General features: G+C 38.0%; 1 protein-coding gene across 3 annotated transcripts in view; it reads left to right on the forward strand.

The window, feature by feature from the left end:
• Positions 1-74: 74 nt before the first annotated feature.
• The window catches only part of fbl (pantothenate kinase 3 fbl), a 51,479-nt gene continuing 31,506 nt past the window's right edge, over positions 75-20,047 (forward strand). The window contains exons 1-3 of one of the 3 annotated variants that reach the window (XM_076133476.1): positions 75-216; positions 6,627-6,722; positions 8,788-8,855. In XM_076133476.1, the coding sequence (XP_075989591.1) occupies positions 6,713-6,722; positions 8,788-8,855 (78 nt within the window). In that variant the 5' untranslated portion in view covers positions 75-216; positions 6,627-6,712. Of the gene's footprint in view, positions 217-6,626; positions 6,723-8,787; positions 8,856-19,194; positions 19,626-20,047 lie in introns of those variants that run through there. The other 2 variants (XM_076133478.1, XM_076133477.1) reach the window with 2 other exon arrangements.

Here is a 20,047-nt window from a genome sequence, read left to right on the forward strand (position 1 = left end):
TCTACTATGTACTTGTGGGATGTCGTTGTGGGCAACATCAAACATAAACGTCACAGGCAAAAAGTCCACCGAATTCTTGATTTACCATTTTTAATCTGTGCTTTCGTTCGTGCAGCGTTTTTATTGTATTGGGAAACGGTAATTTCCTAATTTTCCACGTTGTTTTACGCGTAAATTCCTTTAAGTGAACCAAGGACGAGTTAATATTTTCTGCCGGTGAGTTTTAAATACAAAAATAGATACATTTCATCGAGATATTTGTGCATTATTTAGTTGGTCACGACACACTTATCTCGGTGTACCATCGTATTTATGTAAATTCCTCTAATAAATGTAGTTCAACATCTCAATTATTTTACTTGATGCTTTTTATAGGTGTTATTACATCACATGAATGAGTATGAATCCATTTGTCAAAGTATTTGTGCTGTTAAAAATGCTCAAAGTTGTGAAACTGGTTTTCGTGTGTTGTACTTGCGGTAATTACTCTATGAGCCACGATCGTATGATTTGTTTGCTCATTTTTGTGGACCGCAAAAAAAAAAAACCTACTAGGCTGAACGGTGTTGTTGCCTTGGATACAGGTCGAACTTCTTAAAAAGTTTGATATAAACAGTTATGGTTTCATCAGTAAGCATTTTTATTTACGTTTTTAAAGAATATGATGCATCGGAATTTTTTGTTCTTAAATAATATTAATTTGACCTCTATATGTCTGTAAACACATACATCTGTGCCAAATAAAATTAGTGTTATGCATAAGTTGTGTATGTAACTAATATTTTTATGATTTCATTATTTTTATTGAAGTATACAGTTATTGTTTGGTAAAAAAACAATAGAAAAATATGTTATTATACTTTATACTACATTTTTACACCTTATAAACCTAAAATTACATGATATGATAAGGAAAATATATGAAAAACAAAATCAAGATATGATTTAGTAAAGTAGGTACTATACACTTGATAAATCAGAGCAACTTAAATATGAAATCATCTGATAATATCTATGAACAAGGTTAAAATAAATTATCTACACATGACCTTCTTTTCTGATAAAAATAAAAACAAATCATCATCATATTGAAAAAAATGAAAATAGTTTTTTTTATCAATTTATTAAAAGAGATAAATAAATAAATATCATTGGACAACTCACACTCCCAAAAATTAAATAACTTTTTCTGGTATCTCTCTGGGAAAAGGCATGATTTTATGCAAAACTTAGTTGTTTAAAAGCTTATGTACTTAAACATACCTATGTATTTGTAATCTTTTATTTGGGAGAAAATCTTTGACCAATAATGAGACAGGAATAGATAAACCCTCTTATTCATAAAAATATATGAAGTTATGAAAGGCTTATAAAGAGTTTTGTTTCTTTCACTCCTTAGCAAAATGAAAAATTGAAAACATAAAGTAGTTTTTTAAACTAAACTAGGTTTACTTTATAGTGTGTTTATGAATAAGAGGGTAAACCTTTGACTGTGATTAAAAAGTTACTCTGAAAAATATCAGAATTTCAGTAGTTACATAGTTTTCCTCTTGTTGTCTTGTCTCGTGGAGCTTGTGGCTTAGTTAACGACAGCCGCGCGGATCAATCTCTGGGGTTAAGCCACGCTTACTGAGGTTGATCTGTGGATGGGTGACCATTTCACACATATCGAGTTCCTCCGTGTTTCGGAAGGCACGTTAAATTGTGGGTCCCGGCTGACATTTTCGAAGATCTTTGACAGTCGTTAACATTAGTCAGAAGCTTGAAAGTCTGACAACCAGTCTTACCGAAGGGTATAGTGTTATAACCCAGGTAACTGGATTGTGGTGCTTGTGGAAATATAAATACAAAGTTTTCCTCTTAAAGTAGGTGTGGCATGTGTCAGTTAAGAGGACAACAATGGGTGATTGATAGCTGCACTGATAAGGACAGGTGCAGTTTATCACAAAGATAACAGTCTTACAGGTGTGACTACAATTGTGGTATATTTACACAAGATATTAGAACTTACTGTTATAAAGCACTAGCTGACTCGTGCAACTTTGCTTGCGTCACGTAGGAGAGAATGGGTCAAAATGTTCCCTGTTTTTTTAACCTTTTTTACTGGTACTCTGCTCCTATTGGTCGTAGCGTGATGATACCTTCGCCTTTAACCTTCCTCGATAAATGGGCTATCTAACACTGAAAGAATCTTTCAAATCGGACCAGCAGTTCCTGAGATTAGCGCGTTCAAACAAACAAACAATCAATCAAACAAACTCTTCAGCTTTATAATATTAGTGTAGGTAGACAATTCGATTTCGGCTGTAGTTGATAAACTGAAATATTGGTTTTTGGATACGTCGAGCCAGGCCGAAAGTTTGGTTTCGGCCTGGTTAGGAATAGTAATAGACCACAAATCGACAAAAATATCTGTATGTCTGTTTGTACGCGTTAATCTCCGGAACTACTAGACTGATTTAAATAAAACTTTTTTGTTGTATAACTATTAAGACTAGGCAGCATATAGGCCACAATTTATCTTCAGGGAAGGGAAAAGTACCTTTCAGACGTAGTCGCGGGTATCCGCTAGTCGTTAATACTAAAGCATTTTGTAGTTTACGAAAATTAAAACCAGTTTGCCCCTGATTCAGTTATCACGCGAATTTTAGTAAGTATTTAGTAATTAGCCTACTAATTATGACCTGAAACAGATTAAATAATACGCACATAAATCTTCACGGTAATCTGGCGATTATAGACTCAGCCGTTTCATAGATAAGGCTGCAACAAACGTACAAATAATTTTAAAAGTGATAGTAATTGTAGTTAATCATTGTGTCAATGAAATTTATTATTTAAGCTTTATATTAGACTAGCTGACCTGCGCAACTTCGCTTGCGTCACGTAAGATAGAATGGGTCAAAATATTCCCTGTTTTTGTAACATTTTTTACTGGTACTCTGCTCCTATTGGTCGTAGCGTGATGATATATAGCCTATAGCCTTCGTCGATAAATGGGCTATCTAACACTGAAAGAAGGTTTCAAATCGGACCAGTAGTTCCTGAGATCAGCGCGTTCAAACAAACAAACTCTTCAGCTTTATAATATTAGTACAGATTAGTATAGATAAGCGATATGTGTGAAGAATAATTTTCAATTTACAAAACTTATTAATAAGTTCAGTTTTTGCCCACTTGCGGCGCTTCCATCGAAATCTCATACATAAATGCATAATATCACCCCTGTTCACTTGAAGGTGTAGACAGAGACGTAGGTATGTGGATCGCACAAATAATCGTCCCGTATGGAAATCGAACCCACGACCTTCCGACGCGGTTCTCTGATTATTAATTACTAGCTGACCCGCGCAACTTCGCTTGCGTCCAATAAGAGAGAATGGGTGAAATTTTACCCCGTTTTTGTAACATTAATTACTGGTACTCTGCTACTTTTGGTCGTAGCGTGAGATGATATAGCCTATGTCCTTTCTCGGGTATCAAAGTATCTCCATACCAAATTTCATTCAAATTGGTTCAGTAGTTTAGGCGTGATTGAGTAGCAGACAGACAGACAGAGTTACTTTCGCATTTATAATATTAGTATGGATTAATAATTCTAATTGTTGGAGCTATTAATACGTCATAAGGACAGTAAAGTACAGAGCTATTTACGTACATAAAACACGGTTCAAATCAAACGTTTTATTTTGGTTTCAAGGTGAGCTGGTTTAAAACGTCTAGACGGTACGAGGAAGTGTCGTATGACCGGAGTTAGTTTAATGGCGCTTTTGCCACCAGAGATGTTATGCTACATTGCTGTGGATGCATTTACCCACCCATCATATTCATTGATAGCTGACCCGCGCAACTTCGCTTGCGTCACATAAGAGAGAATGGGTCAAATTTTTTCCCCGTTTCCGAAACATTTTTTACTGGTACTCTGCTCCTATTGATAGTAGCGTGATGATAGCCTATAACCTTCCTCGATAAATGGGCTATCTAACACTGAAAGAATTTTTCAAATCGGACCAGTAGTTCCTGAGATTAGCGCGTTCAAACAAACAAACAAACTCTTCAGCTTTATAATATTAGTATAATTAGTATAATATTCATTGATACATTGATTTTGACGGCCTCCGCGGCGCAGTGGTTAAAGTGGACACCACGCCACTACCATTGCGTCACGAGGTCGTGGATTCGAGACCAATACGGGACAATTATTTGTGCGTACCACAAATAATAGTTTCGTGCCTGGTTGTACTTTGTGTCTGTTGTTTGTATGTTTGTTAAAGTCCCCGCGATACACCTTCGTTATTAGTAAGAAGCTTGAAAGTCTGACAACCAGTCTTACTTAGTATCGTGTTATAACCCAGGTAACTGTGTTGTGGAGGTCAGATAGACAGTCGCTCCATGTAAAATACTGGTATTCAGCTGCATCCGGTGAGACTGGAAACCGACTCCAACATAGTTAGAAGAAAGCTGATAATAATGGTCACCCATCCACTGACAAGCAGGCATAGCTTAAACTGAGAGATCGTTCCGCGCGGCTGCTGTCTTTTCCTAATAGTGGGAAAATAGTAGGTTTAAAATTTGATTTCGTCAATGGTATTCAGCTGCATCCGGTGAGACTGGAAGCCGACTCCAACATAGTTGGAAGAAAGACTAAGCCATGATGATGAAAATTTGATTTCGTCGTACAATCATCGGCGAAATATATAGGTACCTAGTTTATGTATCATACATAATGTATGATTTAACTTCGTTATCTCAAAAACACAATAAGCATACGCAGATAATAATATGAATCGTAACGTCGATTCAAATCAGTATATTATTGTACGTACAACAGTACACAAATAAAAGGAAGTTTATTTTAATTTTAAAATAACTTGCGACGCCATTTTTATGGTAATAGAGAATATTTTTAATCTTTTTTTTAGGTTTTTTTTTTTCTGTGTGTGTTTGGTGTTACGTGTAAGTTATTCAGCCAAGAGAAAATTCAAGTGAGACTGATATTCAATTGTTGAAAATAGGTACGTAAATAAATTAGCAAATCACCAATGACTTTTCTAAGTGATATGTGTATAATAAATAATGATCACTTGTTATAACGGTGAAGGAGAACATCGTCAAACAATTTTGTATGTCTGAGAGTTCTTTAACACACTTTAGCATCCCTAAGGAGGCTATAGTATGCTAAGGTGACCGACGGTGTTTGATGTTTGCATGTACGAATGCTGAAAATCATGGCTTTTCCTTGCTGATGAGGCTTGCTTCACCCCTAATTGTGCTCGTATTGTCAGTTCAGCAGTATTTGCGACTTGTGCCGATCGGATTATTCCTGTGGCTCAGCAATAAACAGCCGAATTTTATCTGGCGGTATCTATATATTTGCAAAACGACTACGGCGGTCAGTTTCATTGAAACGGGCCATCTATGCAGGACTTTGTTTATAGTGTCCAAGTGTGTGCACAATACACAGGTACACTCTCTATTCCATCACTCTCATAGCCCGGTGGGACGGATAACCGACACGACCAGTGAGAGGTCAGGCGCAGGACCGACGGCTTTACGTGCTCTCCGAGGCACGGAGGTCTAAGACCTCAACTTCCCAACTCCGGGCAATCTCTAAGAAATTCTTAACAGAAAATCTTAGAAAAGACTTTTTGGCCCGACCCAGGATTCGAACCCGAGACCTCTCGCACGGCAGCCGCATATACTACCGACCGCGCCACAGAGGCAGTTAAAACTCGTAACAATAATAACATGATTTAGGTTTTTGCTGATCGGTTAATTCCTAAGGGTCGAATCGTAGCAAGCCTAACAAAAAACACGCCAGACCTTAAAATTTTTCTCCATTTTGCCATAAGAGAAATTTTATCAAAACGATTAACTAATCTTTTTTTATAGCACCTAGGTGTTGTAAATAACGATGACTGCTATAAATCTCAAATAAGCGATGTTATCGTGACAATAGCGTGCTATTACATAGATAATACTATCGAATACTATCTAGATTATGTGCTGACTATTACGCAGATGATGATAGGGAAATTGCTTTTGAAAATCACTACCGTCGTTTTTAGAAAACCGGCGGTCTTGTATGACAAGATGTATGTATGTGAATGAAGCAAGGGAAGTTTGTAAGGATCGTACCAAGTGACGTTCTCTGGTTTCATACAACTATGGGTAGAAGGCGTGATTTTATGTATGGAAATCTCTAAGATATTACAACAATTTCTTAGTGATTGCCCGGAGTTAGGAAGTATGTGTCGTAGAGTCGATTCCTCGGAGAGCACGTAAAGGAGGCACATTAAATCGTAGGTCCCGGTTGGCATTTTTTAATTCTTTGACAGTCGTTAACAGTAGTCAGAAGCTTGAAAGTCTGACAACCATTCTTACCGAAAGGGTATCGTGTTATAAATACCAATAATAATGGTCACCCATCTATGGGCTGACCGCGCCAACGGCTACTTAACCCACAAATCGTTTATCGACCGGCGGGATATTTTGTACCTATGTTAGATTATCAGGTAAAATTTTAACACTACCTAAACTTGCTTAACCTTATCTGTCGGTTAGATTATCCCACACTTAGCTATAAATTACAATTGGTAGTTAACTAAGTTATTCATCTTCCTCAGGTACAAATAGAATGGGTGGTCGGTGACATCTCGTGATCACTGATGCTCTCATCATCAGCCACCGGCCGCGTCACTCATCCCGCGGGATGCTGTTAGGTGAGTTACTCAATGTCTTATCTTAGGGGTGGGGGTGCCAGTTAAAAGCTGACACTTCGACCATTCCTGATCCTATGTGTCACCCCCTCCTTTGCTACTCTAGACGTTGGGGGGCAGAGCAAAACTTAACAGTTTATCTATGCACCTCGTCGGTAGTAGTCTTCTGGTTTAGTTACGTGCGCACGTTAGTTGGACCGGACCGACAGCTTTACATGCTCTGAGAATTTTTAACAGAAAACTCAGAGAAAACTTTTTGGCCCGACCCGGTATTCGAACCCGAGACCTGTTACGCGGCAGTCGCATACACTACCGACCGCGCCACAGAGTGCAGGCATACAATAGGGAGGATGAAAGGATAACATCTTTTTGTCTTATCCTTATCCCACGTTTAGTGTCATTAACTTCGGCTAAACATTTTTTCTTTCTCAAAAACTTTGAAGAGATTTGACTGATATTTTTTATAACCTGTCTGTCGTCAATCCTTATTGGGAATCAGAAAAATATTGAAGCCGTTTCTTTACTCAATTTTTTTTTTTTTTTTTTTTTTTTTTTAATTTTTATTTATAAATAAATTAAAGGACACTTAAAATCACTTATATTTTAAAAAGTTGCGCTTGAGTATGTTACTTAATAGTTCCGGTCGAACCGCATAGATGGCGTTACTAGTTTTAGGATTTTCTGATATTGTACACATTAATTTGCTAATCTAATATGCTTGTAGTTCTTATAAAATACGATAGGTGGCGCTACCTTGTAATCCAACCAACTGCACGTTTTCGCAGTGGTTAACGTGGTCACCTCGCCGCAATGACCGTAGCGCCGCGTGTGGTTCCAATATCACCCGGGACTAATATTTGTGTGATGAGCACCAGTATCTGTTCTGAAACTATATTTTTGCAATTTTTATCAAATTCGATTCAGCAGAGTTTACCTTTGAACCGTAATAAACAGTTTATAATATCAGTAAGAATCTCGCCAGTTCGTAATAACACAATAAACATTTTAACTTCGCAATTTTCCTCGTAATATAACGAAAAACACATAAATACATAAGCCATTTGGCACTGAAACAAGAGTATTATCTTAATAATATGTAATCAGTGACAATTGTCCAAAAACATAGGGAAAAACAAGTCACTTAGTTATTCTTATAGACAAACTTAGTAGAGAGTGTTGTATGCGCAGTTCGCGGCTGGAGGTATACAACATACAGAATGTAGAACATCAGTGTCTGTTCGATTCCCACACGGAACAACTATTTGTTAAATTCACAAATGAATTGTTTCGTGTCTGGTTGTACTTTGTGTCCGTTGTTTGTATGTTTGTAAAAGTCCCCGCGACACAAGAGAAATTCTTAGTGCGGAGTTGTCTTTTATAAAACAAACAATTATTTACTTCCAACGCTGTTATAAGTTTAACTTGTATGTTTGTCGTTGAGTCATATCTACTTAACTGATGAACAGTTTTTTATGCTGTGTTTTTTAGGCTTGTGATGAAAAATTAATTTTCAAAACACTTCAAAAATGTGTCACCACTTGACCTGGTTTCGAACCGAAGACCTTTTCGGATCCTTCGTTACAGAAAGTAATTCGCATAGAATTTTAAGTACTGTCGACGTTTTGACGCGAAAGTGTAACGCTAACTTCCTGCTTATCAATTCGATAGATAACCAATTTGGCAAATTTCAGTTAGAAATTCTGTTAATAAATTTTCAAAAATTGCAAATATTAATCGTTTCGAATCATCCGAGATCTCCTCCTAACCCTATTTAACTACGGCGACCAGTTTCATTGAAACCAGCCAACTGTGCAAGACTTTGTTTATATTGGCCAAGTGTATGCACAATACTTTACTTGCTATACTCTCATAGTCCGATGGGACGCTTAAACCGACCAGGTAAGCCACAGGACCGATGGCTTTACGTGCTCTTTGAGGCACGGAGGTCTATGAATTCAACTTCCTAACTCCGGGCAAACTCGTGAGAATTTTTTGACAGAGAACTGAAAGATACTTGTTCAACATCAACAATCCTTTTAACCCTGTATCCTTTTCTCCCGCCCCTCAGGTTCCTTGCTCCTGATATTATCTCGACGTCTCAAGTATCCCGGCTCCATTGGAAACCCGCTGCACCTTGTGAGACCCTTACCTTTCCACCTCTCATCCTAGTAGACCATCACTCGTTACCCATAGTAGACCATCATTATGTTTGAAGACATGTAGAAAGTATATCAGAATTTGTAGTTTATTAAAAATCAAATCATTTATTCATTTAGTGCAAGTACAGACAGTCTTGATATATTAGGTCGGGGAAAAAGTATTTTCGCATTATAGTATGTATGAACTTGTAATAAAATCTTTTCTCTGCACAAAGAAGCTCGAATTTTAGGTACCTCACGAGCTCACTGAAAGAAACCTAATGAACCGTGTACTCATTTGTGATTCTTGAAGCCAAAGAGATTTAATTACAAGTTCATACATACTATAATGCGGAAAGACTTTTTCCCCGACCTAATAGGTTGCATGCCGCTATGCAACGACATTCACCGAGCTAGTTAATCTATGAAAGATATTTTATATCGAATAAAATATTATGTCTTTAAATATATTTTAAATGGGTTGTCTAAAAAAAATTCAGTGCAATGTTTTTTCATTTGCTCGAGTGTAAATATCTTTTAACCCAAAAACTCATCAATTTCGGTTCAGTAATTTAGTCAGTCAATTTAGTTAGGCCTAACAGACAGACTACCACTCTATTTAATTAAATATGGAAGTAAAGATAGTCCGTGAAAATGCCCTGGTGAGATAACAAGGTGAGAGGTCAAGTAGTCACGGCACAGTCACGTATATGACAACGTGTCCAGTATAACGTGACCTCTCACACGTGAGCATAATGATGATGGAAATATCTAGCATCATGATCATGAGCGGTCTTCTTATCGTATGGTTAGTGGTCAACCTAGTGTCAAATTGTTTAAGCCCGAAGGCCTTTATTGTGGCTTTACGACTGTTAACTTAATCGACAACCACTATGCGGTCACCCATCTATGAAATAACCTCGCCAGGGTTTGCTTAACCTACAGATCGTTTCGCGACCCGTGAGCACAACTGGCTATGGGCGCTTCTAGAATGCACTGAAGATATTTCACTCAAAATAATAATGTCACAGCGCAGTATTGCCAAAATATAATCCTAAACAAATCGGAATTTGTGAATATTACACAATTTTATTAGAAAAAAGTATTTTAATAGATAATACACATGCAAAAGTCCGAAATTCACAGATATTTCTAAAGCTTTACTATTATTATAACAATTCAACTCAAATCAAAACCCGTTCGTTTTGCTTCCAAATCTAACTCATAAAAGTATGAAACGAAAATGTTATTATCGAAATTGTAATTGAATCTTTGGATTAATAAAGAATCATAGCAAACGTCGAAAACAGTTCACCAGGCTTTTCACTTTAAACCCATTAACATCAGACAGACAGACAGACAGACACAACTGCAACAGTTGATAACTGATAAGAGACTCGTGAATGTCGTTCAAGGCGCAAGGTTAAGCAACCGTGTTCCGGTCAAGTTCTAGTTGAGTGATAATGGTGATGCCCTTATGTGAACACGTGGCCGCTACCAGCTGGTCACATACACAATGTCAAGCTGGTTATACCCGAAGGTGTGAAAGACACCCACTTTTCGCTATTAATAATGTTAGTCCCATGTAATAGGGGGTGAGTTTTCACCTAGCTAAGATAATGGATTCAAGGTCTAACCCCTGTCTCATTCCCGAAAAAAATAATTGCTTAGCAAATAGAGGGTAAAATTTCCTTTATTTTTATACTACATACATACATAAAATCACGCCTTTTTCCTATAGGGGTAGGTAGAGACCAGAGAACGCCTCTTGGTACGATCCTAACAAACATCCCTTGCTTCATTCACATACATACATGTTGTCATACAGGACATCTCTAGTGATAAAATGGTTGTACGACTGAATCCTTTTTACAGCTCACCCAAATTCCGATTTTTGTATAATTTAGAGTTAAGATAGTTTAAAATTCGAGGTAAAACATAAATAAATAAATAATAAATTTAACCCATGACTGTCCCACTGCTGGACAAGGGTCTCTCCCCTCAATGAAAAAGGCTAGGAGGGGCTAGGCCTTGAGTCCACCACGCTGGCCAAGTGCGGGTTGGGGACTTTGCATGTCCTCAATAAATGTTTTAAACAAATTTTAGGCTTGCAAGCTTAAATAGGGGATGAAACAATCTCCAAAATTGCTCGCTTATCGAAAGAAGAAAGTCTCACCAAGACGGTTAAGGCTATACAAGCTAAAACAAGTATAAACGTATATTTTCGATATGTTACACAACTACCACATTTCGCGATGTAGGACAATGTCAGCCAGTTTGTACGCGAATGTATGAATTATTTATTATTTACGTAAATATCTTATGTGTTATTGTGTATCGCGAATTTTGTTTTAGTTGTTCATTCATGCGAGAAAAGTCTAAGTGCCTCACTACTGCTAGGCGCCCATAGCCAGTTGCGTTCACCGGTCGGTAAACGATCTATGGGTTAAGCAACCCTTGTCGCGGGCCGCTCCTTAGATGGGTGACCGCATAGTGGTATTTAAATTGGGCGTCTCCGTGCTTCGGAGGGCACGTTAAAAGTCGGTCCCGGTTGTTATCAACTGTGATAACAGTCGATAAGCCACGTCAAAGGCCTTCGGGCGGCTTGAACAACTTTGACCCTAGGTTGACCACTAACCATACGATAAGAAGAAGACTGCTAAGCAAGAGTTTACTACCGTAATGAGGGAGGTACATGGTCTTGATATAACCCATTACTGTCCCACTGCTGGGCAAGGGCCTCCCGTATTGAAAGACCTTAGACCTTGAGTCCACCATGCCACAGAATTTATACTGGGACCTTGCTGGCCAAGTTTGGGTTGGGGATTTCTTCTTCCTTGAGTATTACTTTAGCTAAATTCTGATTTAGGAATTTAGTAGTTATTTTGTCACAGAATGTCGTCGAAAACTCTCTTATATTGGACAAAAGGCCACATGCAATTCTCGGATGATAATCGTGTTGACTACGTCATAATCAAAAGAATCATGTGAATGTGACAATGTGTAGTGAGTGAGAGACACAGATATAATGACGTCACGTAGTGAACACGTTTGTTATCACACGAGTATAGGAATTCTACTTCCTCCGTGTTAATTGTTTCGGGTTTGGTTGTACTTTGTGTCCGTTATTTGTATGTTTGTAAAAATCCCCGCGACACAAGAGCAATTCTTAGTGTGGGAGTCGTATTTCAAAAAAAATGTGCTTAATCTATAACAAGACTTCTGCTTTCGGGGAAATACAGTTGACGAAATAAAGTAAATATTTGTTTCTGTTATAATATATCTACAAGCTGATATGTATGGACACACCCATTTTATATAATAACACTCTAATCGTTGTATTTACAAGAGAACATAATATTTAGTTATATGACGTCAAGTCATTTGTCAGTTTCTAGATTTTCCTTAAAAACCAGCCTAGTTCGAGCTGGACCTGCGCACGCAGGGTTCTGTATAATTTATACTTATAACGAATTATTTAATCAAGCTTGTTGTATGGGAACCCACTTAAAAAATTGTATTCCTTTCAATTTGTTTTAAAAGACAACTCCTGCACTAAGAATTGCTTTTGTGTCGCGGGGACTTTTACAAACATACAAACAACGGATATAAAGTACAAGTTTTGCTCGCACCGTAAGTAAAAAGCATTTTAATAAGGTTTCAAAACAAAAAAAGATGGCTGTTTTCTTATCGGTTACGTTTTCAATTTTAAACAGCTAAAATAAGATAAACATCACGAACGTGAATAAGATCACGTTTAATCTATATGATCTTCAAATCCGTGTCAGCTAATGGACACACCCATCTCCCACAATTATTTAAAAGTCTAACCATTCTGTTTACTTCTCATAATATGTTTGTTATCATGTCAAATGGTCGTACGAACGTCCTAGATAGGTTAATGACCCACTAGAACTTATACATCAGTCTAGCCTTTCTTCCAACTATGTTGGAGTCGACTTCCAGTCCCACCGGATGCAGTTGAATACCAGTGTTTTACATGGACCTTCACAACATAGTTACCTGAGTTATAACACGATATCCTTCGGAAAGACTGGTTGTCAGATTTTAAAGCTTCTGATTAGGTACTGTTAATGACTGTTAAACATCTCTGAAAAAATTACAGCCGGGATCCACAATTTAACGTGCCTTCCGAAACACGGAGAAACTTGATATGTATATGGTCAACCATCCACAGAACAACCTCAGCAAGTGAAGCTTAACCTTAGAAATCGATCAGCGCGGCTGGTGGTTCATCACGATGTTTTCCTTCACCGTTAAAGCACGCTGAGGCTCGAGGAGGGGAGTCTTATGCCTCGTGCCAGGCAAATATTTTCCCATTAGCCAGTTGTTTTGATAGAATAACTACGCACTTTGTTATTGTTCTCATAGATCGTAAGATAATAACATACTTAGGCTTGTGATGTAATGTTAATAGAGCGAGATAGTTACGTTTTATAATGCACCTCCTTCGAGGGTTAGATCTCGATGCAACGTACCAATGACTTGCGAATAAAAATCACTTGCTTGATCATCAAATGAATCGAGGGTGCGACCTAGGCCTCACACCAGTGACTTTTTCCATGCTATGTGTGTACTAAAGGCCGCCCGCGACTTCGTGGAAACCCTTCCTCTGTAAATCCCGATCCGTCGGGCACTGCGGGATAAAAAGTAGGATAAAAACAACGGATGTGTCATTCTGGGTCTTCAGCTACCTACCAAATTTCATCGAAAACGGTTCTGTAGTATCTGCGTGAAAGAGAAACAAACATCCAGAGTTAGACTTTCTATAACACCCAGAGGAAACCACAGGAATTATATATTTTTTATAAAAAAAATCTGCGAAAAATATAGACTTGATTGCGAACCCGTGTGGGAGGCCAGTTATAAACGGCTGTTGCTTTTATCTCATTTAAAATTCAATGTCAACAGTTGCTGTGATGTTGCGAAGTTATCTATTACCTAAGCGCTGCGAAATATTTGCTATATTATGTGTTATTGTCATGGCCAATACTTGACTGCCTCCGTGGCGCGTTTAGGTCGCCACGCCGCTACCATTGCGTCGGGAGGACGTGTGTTCGATCCCACGCGGGACAATTATTTGTGCGATCCACAAATGATTGTTTCGGGTCTGGTTGCACTTTGGTGTCCGTTGTTTGTATGTTTGTAAGTCCCCGTGACACAAGAGCAATTCTTAATTTTTAAAATTATTTTTTCTTATTCATTTTTAAAAAGATAAAAGACAAAAGATACTTGACACTAAGGGCCGGTACTCCTGATCAGGTGGACACTAGGTTGACCACTAACCATAGGACGAAATAAAAAAAAATGTGCTTTGAAAAAGGTGTTAATGGATTACCCATTCGTGTATTCAGTTACATATAAGCAAGGTCCAAACCTTCCCTTGCGGAGCTTGTTGGTGTTGTACGTGGTCATATAGAGCACGATTATCTTCGACATAATTACTATCTCTTTATTGTAAGGCTAGCTGATTTACGCGTTTAATGTATGATCGTAGATTCTTCAACTATCTAAACCAGTGGTTCCCAACCGGTGATCCGCGGACCACCAGTGGTCAGCGGAAGTCAAAATGTGGTCCGCGAATGACTTTAAAACTAAAAAAAAAAACAGGATTTTGAATACACTTTACCTTTAATGTACTAACATAGTGGTCTCTGCTAACAAGAATAATATTAAAAGTGGTCCCGGACTAAGAAAACGTTGGGAGCCCCTGAATTCTAAACTATAACCTAAATGAAAATCAGAGAGATCGGCTCGAAAACCGAGTCTGTCAAACAGATTTTCAGTGATTGGTGTAATAGAGGTTTTCTGTGTATTTGTGTAATTTTTTCACAACAGTCGGTCTCTGTGGTACAGTCTTTAGTCTATACGACTGCCGCGCAGAGGTCTCGGGTTCCAAGCCTAGGTCGGGTCAAAAGCTTTTCTGAAATTTTCTGTTAAAATTTTTTTAGAGATTTCCCGGAGTTAGGAAGTTGAGGCCACCGTGCCTCGGAGAGCACGTAAAACCGTCGGTCCTGCGTCTGACCTCTCACTGAACTTGTGTACCGTCCCACCGGTCTATGAGAGTGAAGGAATAGAGAAGTCTACCTGTGTATTGTGCACACACTTAGACACTATAAACAAAGTCCTGCACAGATGACCAGTTTCAATTAAACTGATCGCCGTAGCTGAATATCGGCTAGGGGGACATTATTGTACACCCATTTTTTTAATGAAGTCTCACAGTAAGATATGTGCATATGCATATGCCATGATTTAGCAATAATTCTTTTACCAATATATTTCCACCTATCACAATGACTTACGATTTTTTACTACGGATATTTGAATACTGATTACTCTAATTTTAGGTAGAGTAAACTGAGGTTACCTGCTAATTTTTGTTAAACTAATATTGACAAAATAAAGTGCTTGTCATGTACAGTCAGGTTTGGCCAATGACTTGTACTATACGTGATAAAACCCTTTAATGGAATTCCAGATCATTGTCATCTTGCCTTGACCACCGTGCAGTTTCAAGAATGAAATAAAAGGAATAAAATTGTGCTATAAAAATCAAATATCATTGGACAATTAACGTTTTTAAACTCTCGTGTCTAGTAAAATTTTCAATCGCGTTTTTAAGGCCCGTTGCATTATAATATTGGACAACTCACACATGGTCATTTGATTCCAAACTAAAAAGAGCTAGTACTGGTAACCAAATAACTGATAGATATACTTATATACTTCTAAATAAGTAGATACTTATATAGAAACACTAGCTGACCCGCGCAACTTCGCTGGCGTCACATAAGAGAGAATGGGTCACAATTTTCCCCGTTTTTTTTACATTTTTTACTGGTGCTCTGCTCCTATTAGTCGTAGCGTGATGATATATAGCCTATAGCCTTCCTCGATAAATGGGCTATCTTACATTGAAAGAATTTTTCAAATCGGACCAGTAATTCCTGAGATTAGCGCGTTCAAACAAACAAACTCTTCAGCTTTATAATATTAGTATTAGTATAGAATGTACAGATTTACAACCAGGCTCAGAACAAATACTAATTAAAATTTTTTTTTCCCGGGTGGGATTCGAACCCACCACACGTGGCGCTACGATTATTGCTGCGAACCACTTAACAACTGCGCCAAACGTGCAGTTAACTATACTTTGGCTGTTACTTTTCATGGATAAATGGCCGTAAATGTTACTTTTCCAAGTACATACTAAACATACATAGTCTATTTGCTTCTAACAAGTTGTTTAGAAAGCAATTTATTATATACTAGTTTTTAACTAGAACATTTAGCGTAATATAGTAATTATACAACACTTGCTCATCACTGGGCGTTGAAAACTGGTTTCGTACCAATAGGGTAGACTACCGTCAAATCAATTTCTCTTTATGAAATGTCAAAAATACATTTTAGTGTAGGAATACAAAATAGTGACGTCAGAGTTTCGTATTTTCGTTAGTATCAAATGAGTGCCTAATAAAATGTTTCAGTCTATAGTTATTACAATTTCAACACTATTTATCTATCAGCAAAATAACATAGCCTGGGCATTTTATATGAACCTTTTACGAATAAAAGTTTAATAATTTTTCGCTAACCCAGTCAAGTATCCAATAGTAGCCTGCTTAGCGCAGTGGGTAAGAAGGTCGCCATGGCACTACCACTGTGCTGAAAGTTATAGGTTCAAACATGATGGACATGGAGTATCCTATTGGAGGTACGGCGTCCTGTCCACCTTATGGTGACTGTTGAAGGAACACCGTCAGGTTTTTAGTCGGTATGCCCATGTTAGCCGGAACGTCTAGCCGGCGGGAGAGCCCGACAGACCCTCGCTTTACTCCCTGAAGCGGGACATGCAGTAATGCATTTTCCTGACGCAAAAAAAAGTTTCAAGCATGGTGAACCCATTCATTCACAAGGAGAACCTTGCCCAGCAGTGGGACAGTAATGGGCTTGAAAAAACTTTAACGAATTTGCAACGGGCAGGAATTTTTATGTTGCTACACACGAAATGACCTGAATAACTAATAGTATTGTCCAAAAACCGGTCCTTTAACGAATTTTAATAATCTAGGTTACTTTCTATTATTAAATCGAAATAGCCTCGATGTAGTTTGATAATCTTTACAATAATTTGCCTAGTGTCGAAGTGACTGCCTCCGCGGCGCTGTGCAAAATTGCTCTTGTGTCGCGTCGGCTTTTACAAACATACAAACAACGGACACAAAGTACAACCAGAACCGAAACAATTATTTGTGAATCGCACAAATAATTGTTCCGTGTGGGAATCGAACCCACGACCTCCCGACGCAATGGTAGCGACGTGGCGACCTAAACCACTGCGTCACGGAGGTTTTTTCAAAAGGTTCATCTATAATGCTCAGGCTAAGTAATGTTTTTCGTGAATAATATTGAAATTTAAATTAGGTATAACAGACTGAACTATTTTATTAGGAACTCATTTGATATCAACGAAAATACGAAACTGTGACGTCACTACACCGTATTTCTATGCTAAAACTAGCTGACCCGGCAAACGTCGTTTTGCCATAAAAAAAAAGTGTCACTTAGGGGTATGAAAAATAGATGTTGGCCGATTCTCAGTCCTACTCAATATGCTCACAAAATTTCATGAGAATCGGTCAAGCCGTTTCGGAGGAGTATGGCAACGAAAACTGTGACGCGAGAATTTTATATATTAGATGTGTTTTTGACATTTCATAAAGAGTAGCTGATTTGACTGATAGTCGAGTACCTCAGAACGAACGACTACCTACACAATAGGAATTACTGATCCGACCTCTCTAACCTATGTGACGTCACGACTAGCATACATACATACATACATAACTAAGTCGTTTCATATTTAAATTAGTTACTATTGAAAAGGAAACCAAAATAACATTACCTATTATGAACATTGACGTAATAAACATAATTTTCCTTGATTTTTACTTGACGTTTCGGCATAACTTGCAAGGGGTAATGGCCGCAATTTAACTATTACAAATTTGATGACCTATTTGTGTGTTTTGGATCAGTATCGCTTAGGTTATAAGCCCCCGGTTTCTGAGGTACATTTAGTGGTAGTTTATCTATTCAATAGCCCTTAAACTCATATAAAAATACGCAATTTTGTAGAGAAACTACCGCTAAATGTAACTCAGAAACCGGGGGTAGGTGAAATTTTGACAGATATTTTCATACAAATGTATGCTGCTACTTTATTTAATATAATAAAGTGGAAGTTTAGTTAATATGTACTTATCTAGGAAATTACTGTACCGATTTTAACACTTCTTTCGTTCATAAAAAGCTACAGTATTCCTTTTTATAATATTGTGCTTCTCCCTCTCAAGTACCTCTCTTTTTAACCGACTTCAAAAAAAGGAGGAGGTACTCAATTCGACTGTATTTTTTTTCTGTTTGTTTAGAAAAGATTACTGGTGCAGTGATTAAGATCGTCGCTATTTTTACGCCAGTACTACATTCGATTCTGACACAGAAACTCTCTATTGTCAAAGTGACTAACAAGATTTCCCAATTTCAAATATATGAATTCATACAGGAAATCCCTCCAATCTTACCCGGGAATAAAACCCAGTCTGAATCATACATCCTCTACACGGTCGGTCTTTTTTATCGTATGGTTAGTGGTCAACCTAGTGTCAAAGTTGTTCAAACCCGTAGGCATTCGACATGTTTTAACTGAAGTCAGACATAACTCGTTGTCTCAATTAAAAATAACCGGGACCGATTTTTAAACTCTCGCGACTTGTACAACTTAAAAGATTAGGGAACCTTATTTCTTCAACCGCCGTTTCGATCGAATTACATCAACCGTGGTCACGGGCTGACTGACGGGGTGAACAAATAAGGTACCAACTTTTAATTTTCAATCGCGTTTAAATCCCGTTGTATTATATTATTAACCGGGACCAACTTTTTATGTGTCCTCCGAAATCGACGCTCGATTCAAATACCATTAAGCGGTCACCCATCTACATTGCTTACCCCACTAATCATTTACGGAACGCAACTATCTTAAGCATAAGTCTGCGGGTCACTGATGTTCTACATACTGTTTTTTTCGTCACGAAAATGCATTACTGCATGTCCCGCTCCAGGGAGGAAGCGGGGATCTGTCGGGCTCTCCCGCCGGCTAGGCGTTCTAGCTTTTAAATTTGGGCATACCGACATAAAACCTGACCGTGTTCCTTCAACAGTCACCAAAAAGTGGCCAGGACGCACCTCCAATTGGATGCCCCGCGTCCCATGTTCTACATTCTGTATGTTGTATACCTCCAGCCGCGAACCTTGCATACAACACTCTACTAAGTTGAAATCAATCTATGCACTTCGCAAGTCTCGAACTTATCACTGAAAACGTCATCGGACCTGGATAACCTTTATTTTATCAACGCACGAGCATTTCAAATATCAATATAGTCATTCGGGCAGTGACTGCCGTCGCGAGAGGTCGTGTCATGACCACAGACGTACGAATTATAATACAATTTTGGTGCATGTTGTTCTATTACTGTATATTCCTAAATAAAATTGTCGATTCAGTGATTCGTGGCTTACTGTGCGGTTTGGCTAACTTATGGGATCTGGATATTGAAGATGATTGATGTATAATGTGAATTAGTTATATAATTTATTTATTTATTTATTCAATCTGTGATAATAGTGTTTAGTTGTAAATATGACGGAACAAGCTGGAGTTATTACTATACACCAAGTAAGTTAATTTCTAACTCAATTTTACGTCTGCTTATGTAGTCCGAGTGGTAGTGTATTCGATTTCCGGCTCTTCTCATAAGGCTCTACCCCCTTTCCGAGCTAGTGGTAGATTCAGTAATTGTAACGACTATCATAAGTGTCAATATTTGACCAAGATGATTAAATGATTTGATTTGATTTTTGATGTAGTGAAGTGTTCGACTGCCTCCGTGGCGCAGTGGTTTAGGTCGCCACGCCGCTACCATTGCGTCGGGAGATCGTAGGTTCGATTTCCACACGTAACAATTATTTGTGCGATCCACAAAAAATTGTTTCGGATCTGGTTGTACTTTGTGTCCGTTGTTTGTATGTTTGTAAAAGGCCCCGCGACACAAGAGCAATTCTTAGTGAGGGAGTTGCCTTTATGCAAAAGAAAATAGT

The sequence above is a fragment of the Anticarsia gemmatalis genome, chromosome 29 (genome assembly GCF_050436995.1).
Source record: "Anticarsia gemmatalis isolate Benzon Research Colony breed Stoneville strain chromosome 29, ilAntGemm2 primary, whole genome shotgun sequence".
In the NCBI taxonomy this organism is placed as follows: domain Eukaryota; kingdom Metazoa; phylum Arthropoda; class Insecta; order Lepidoptera; family Erebidae; genus Anticarsia; species Anticarsia gemmatalis.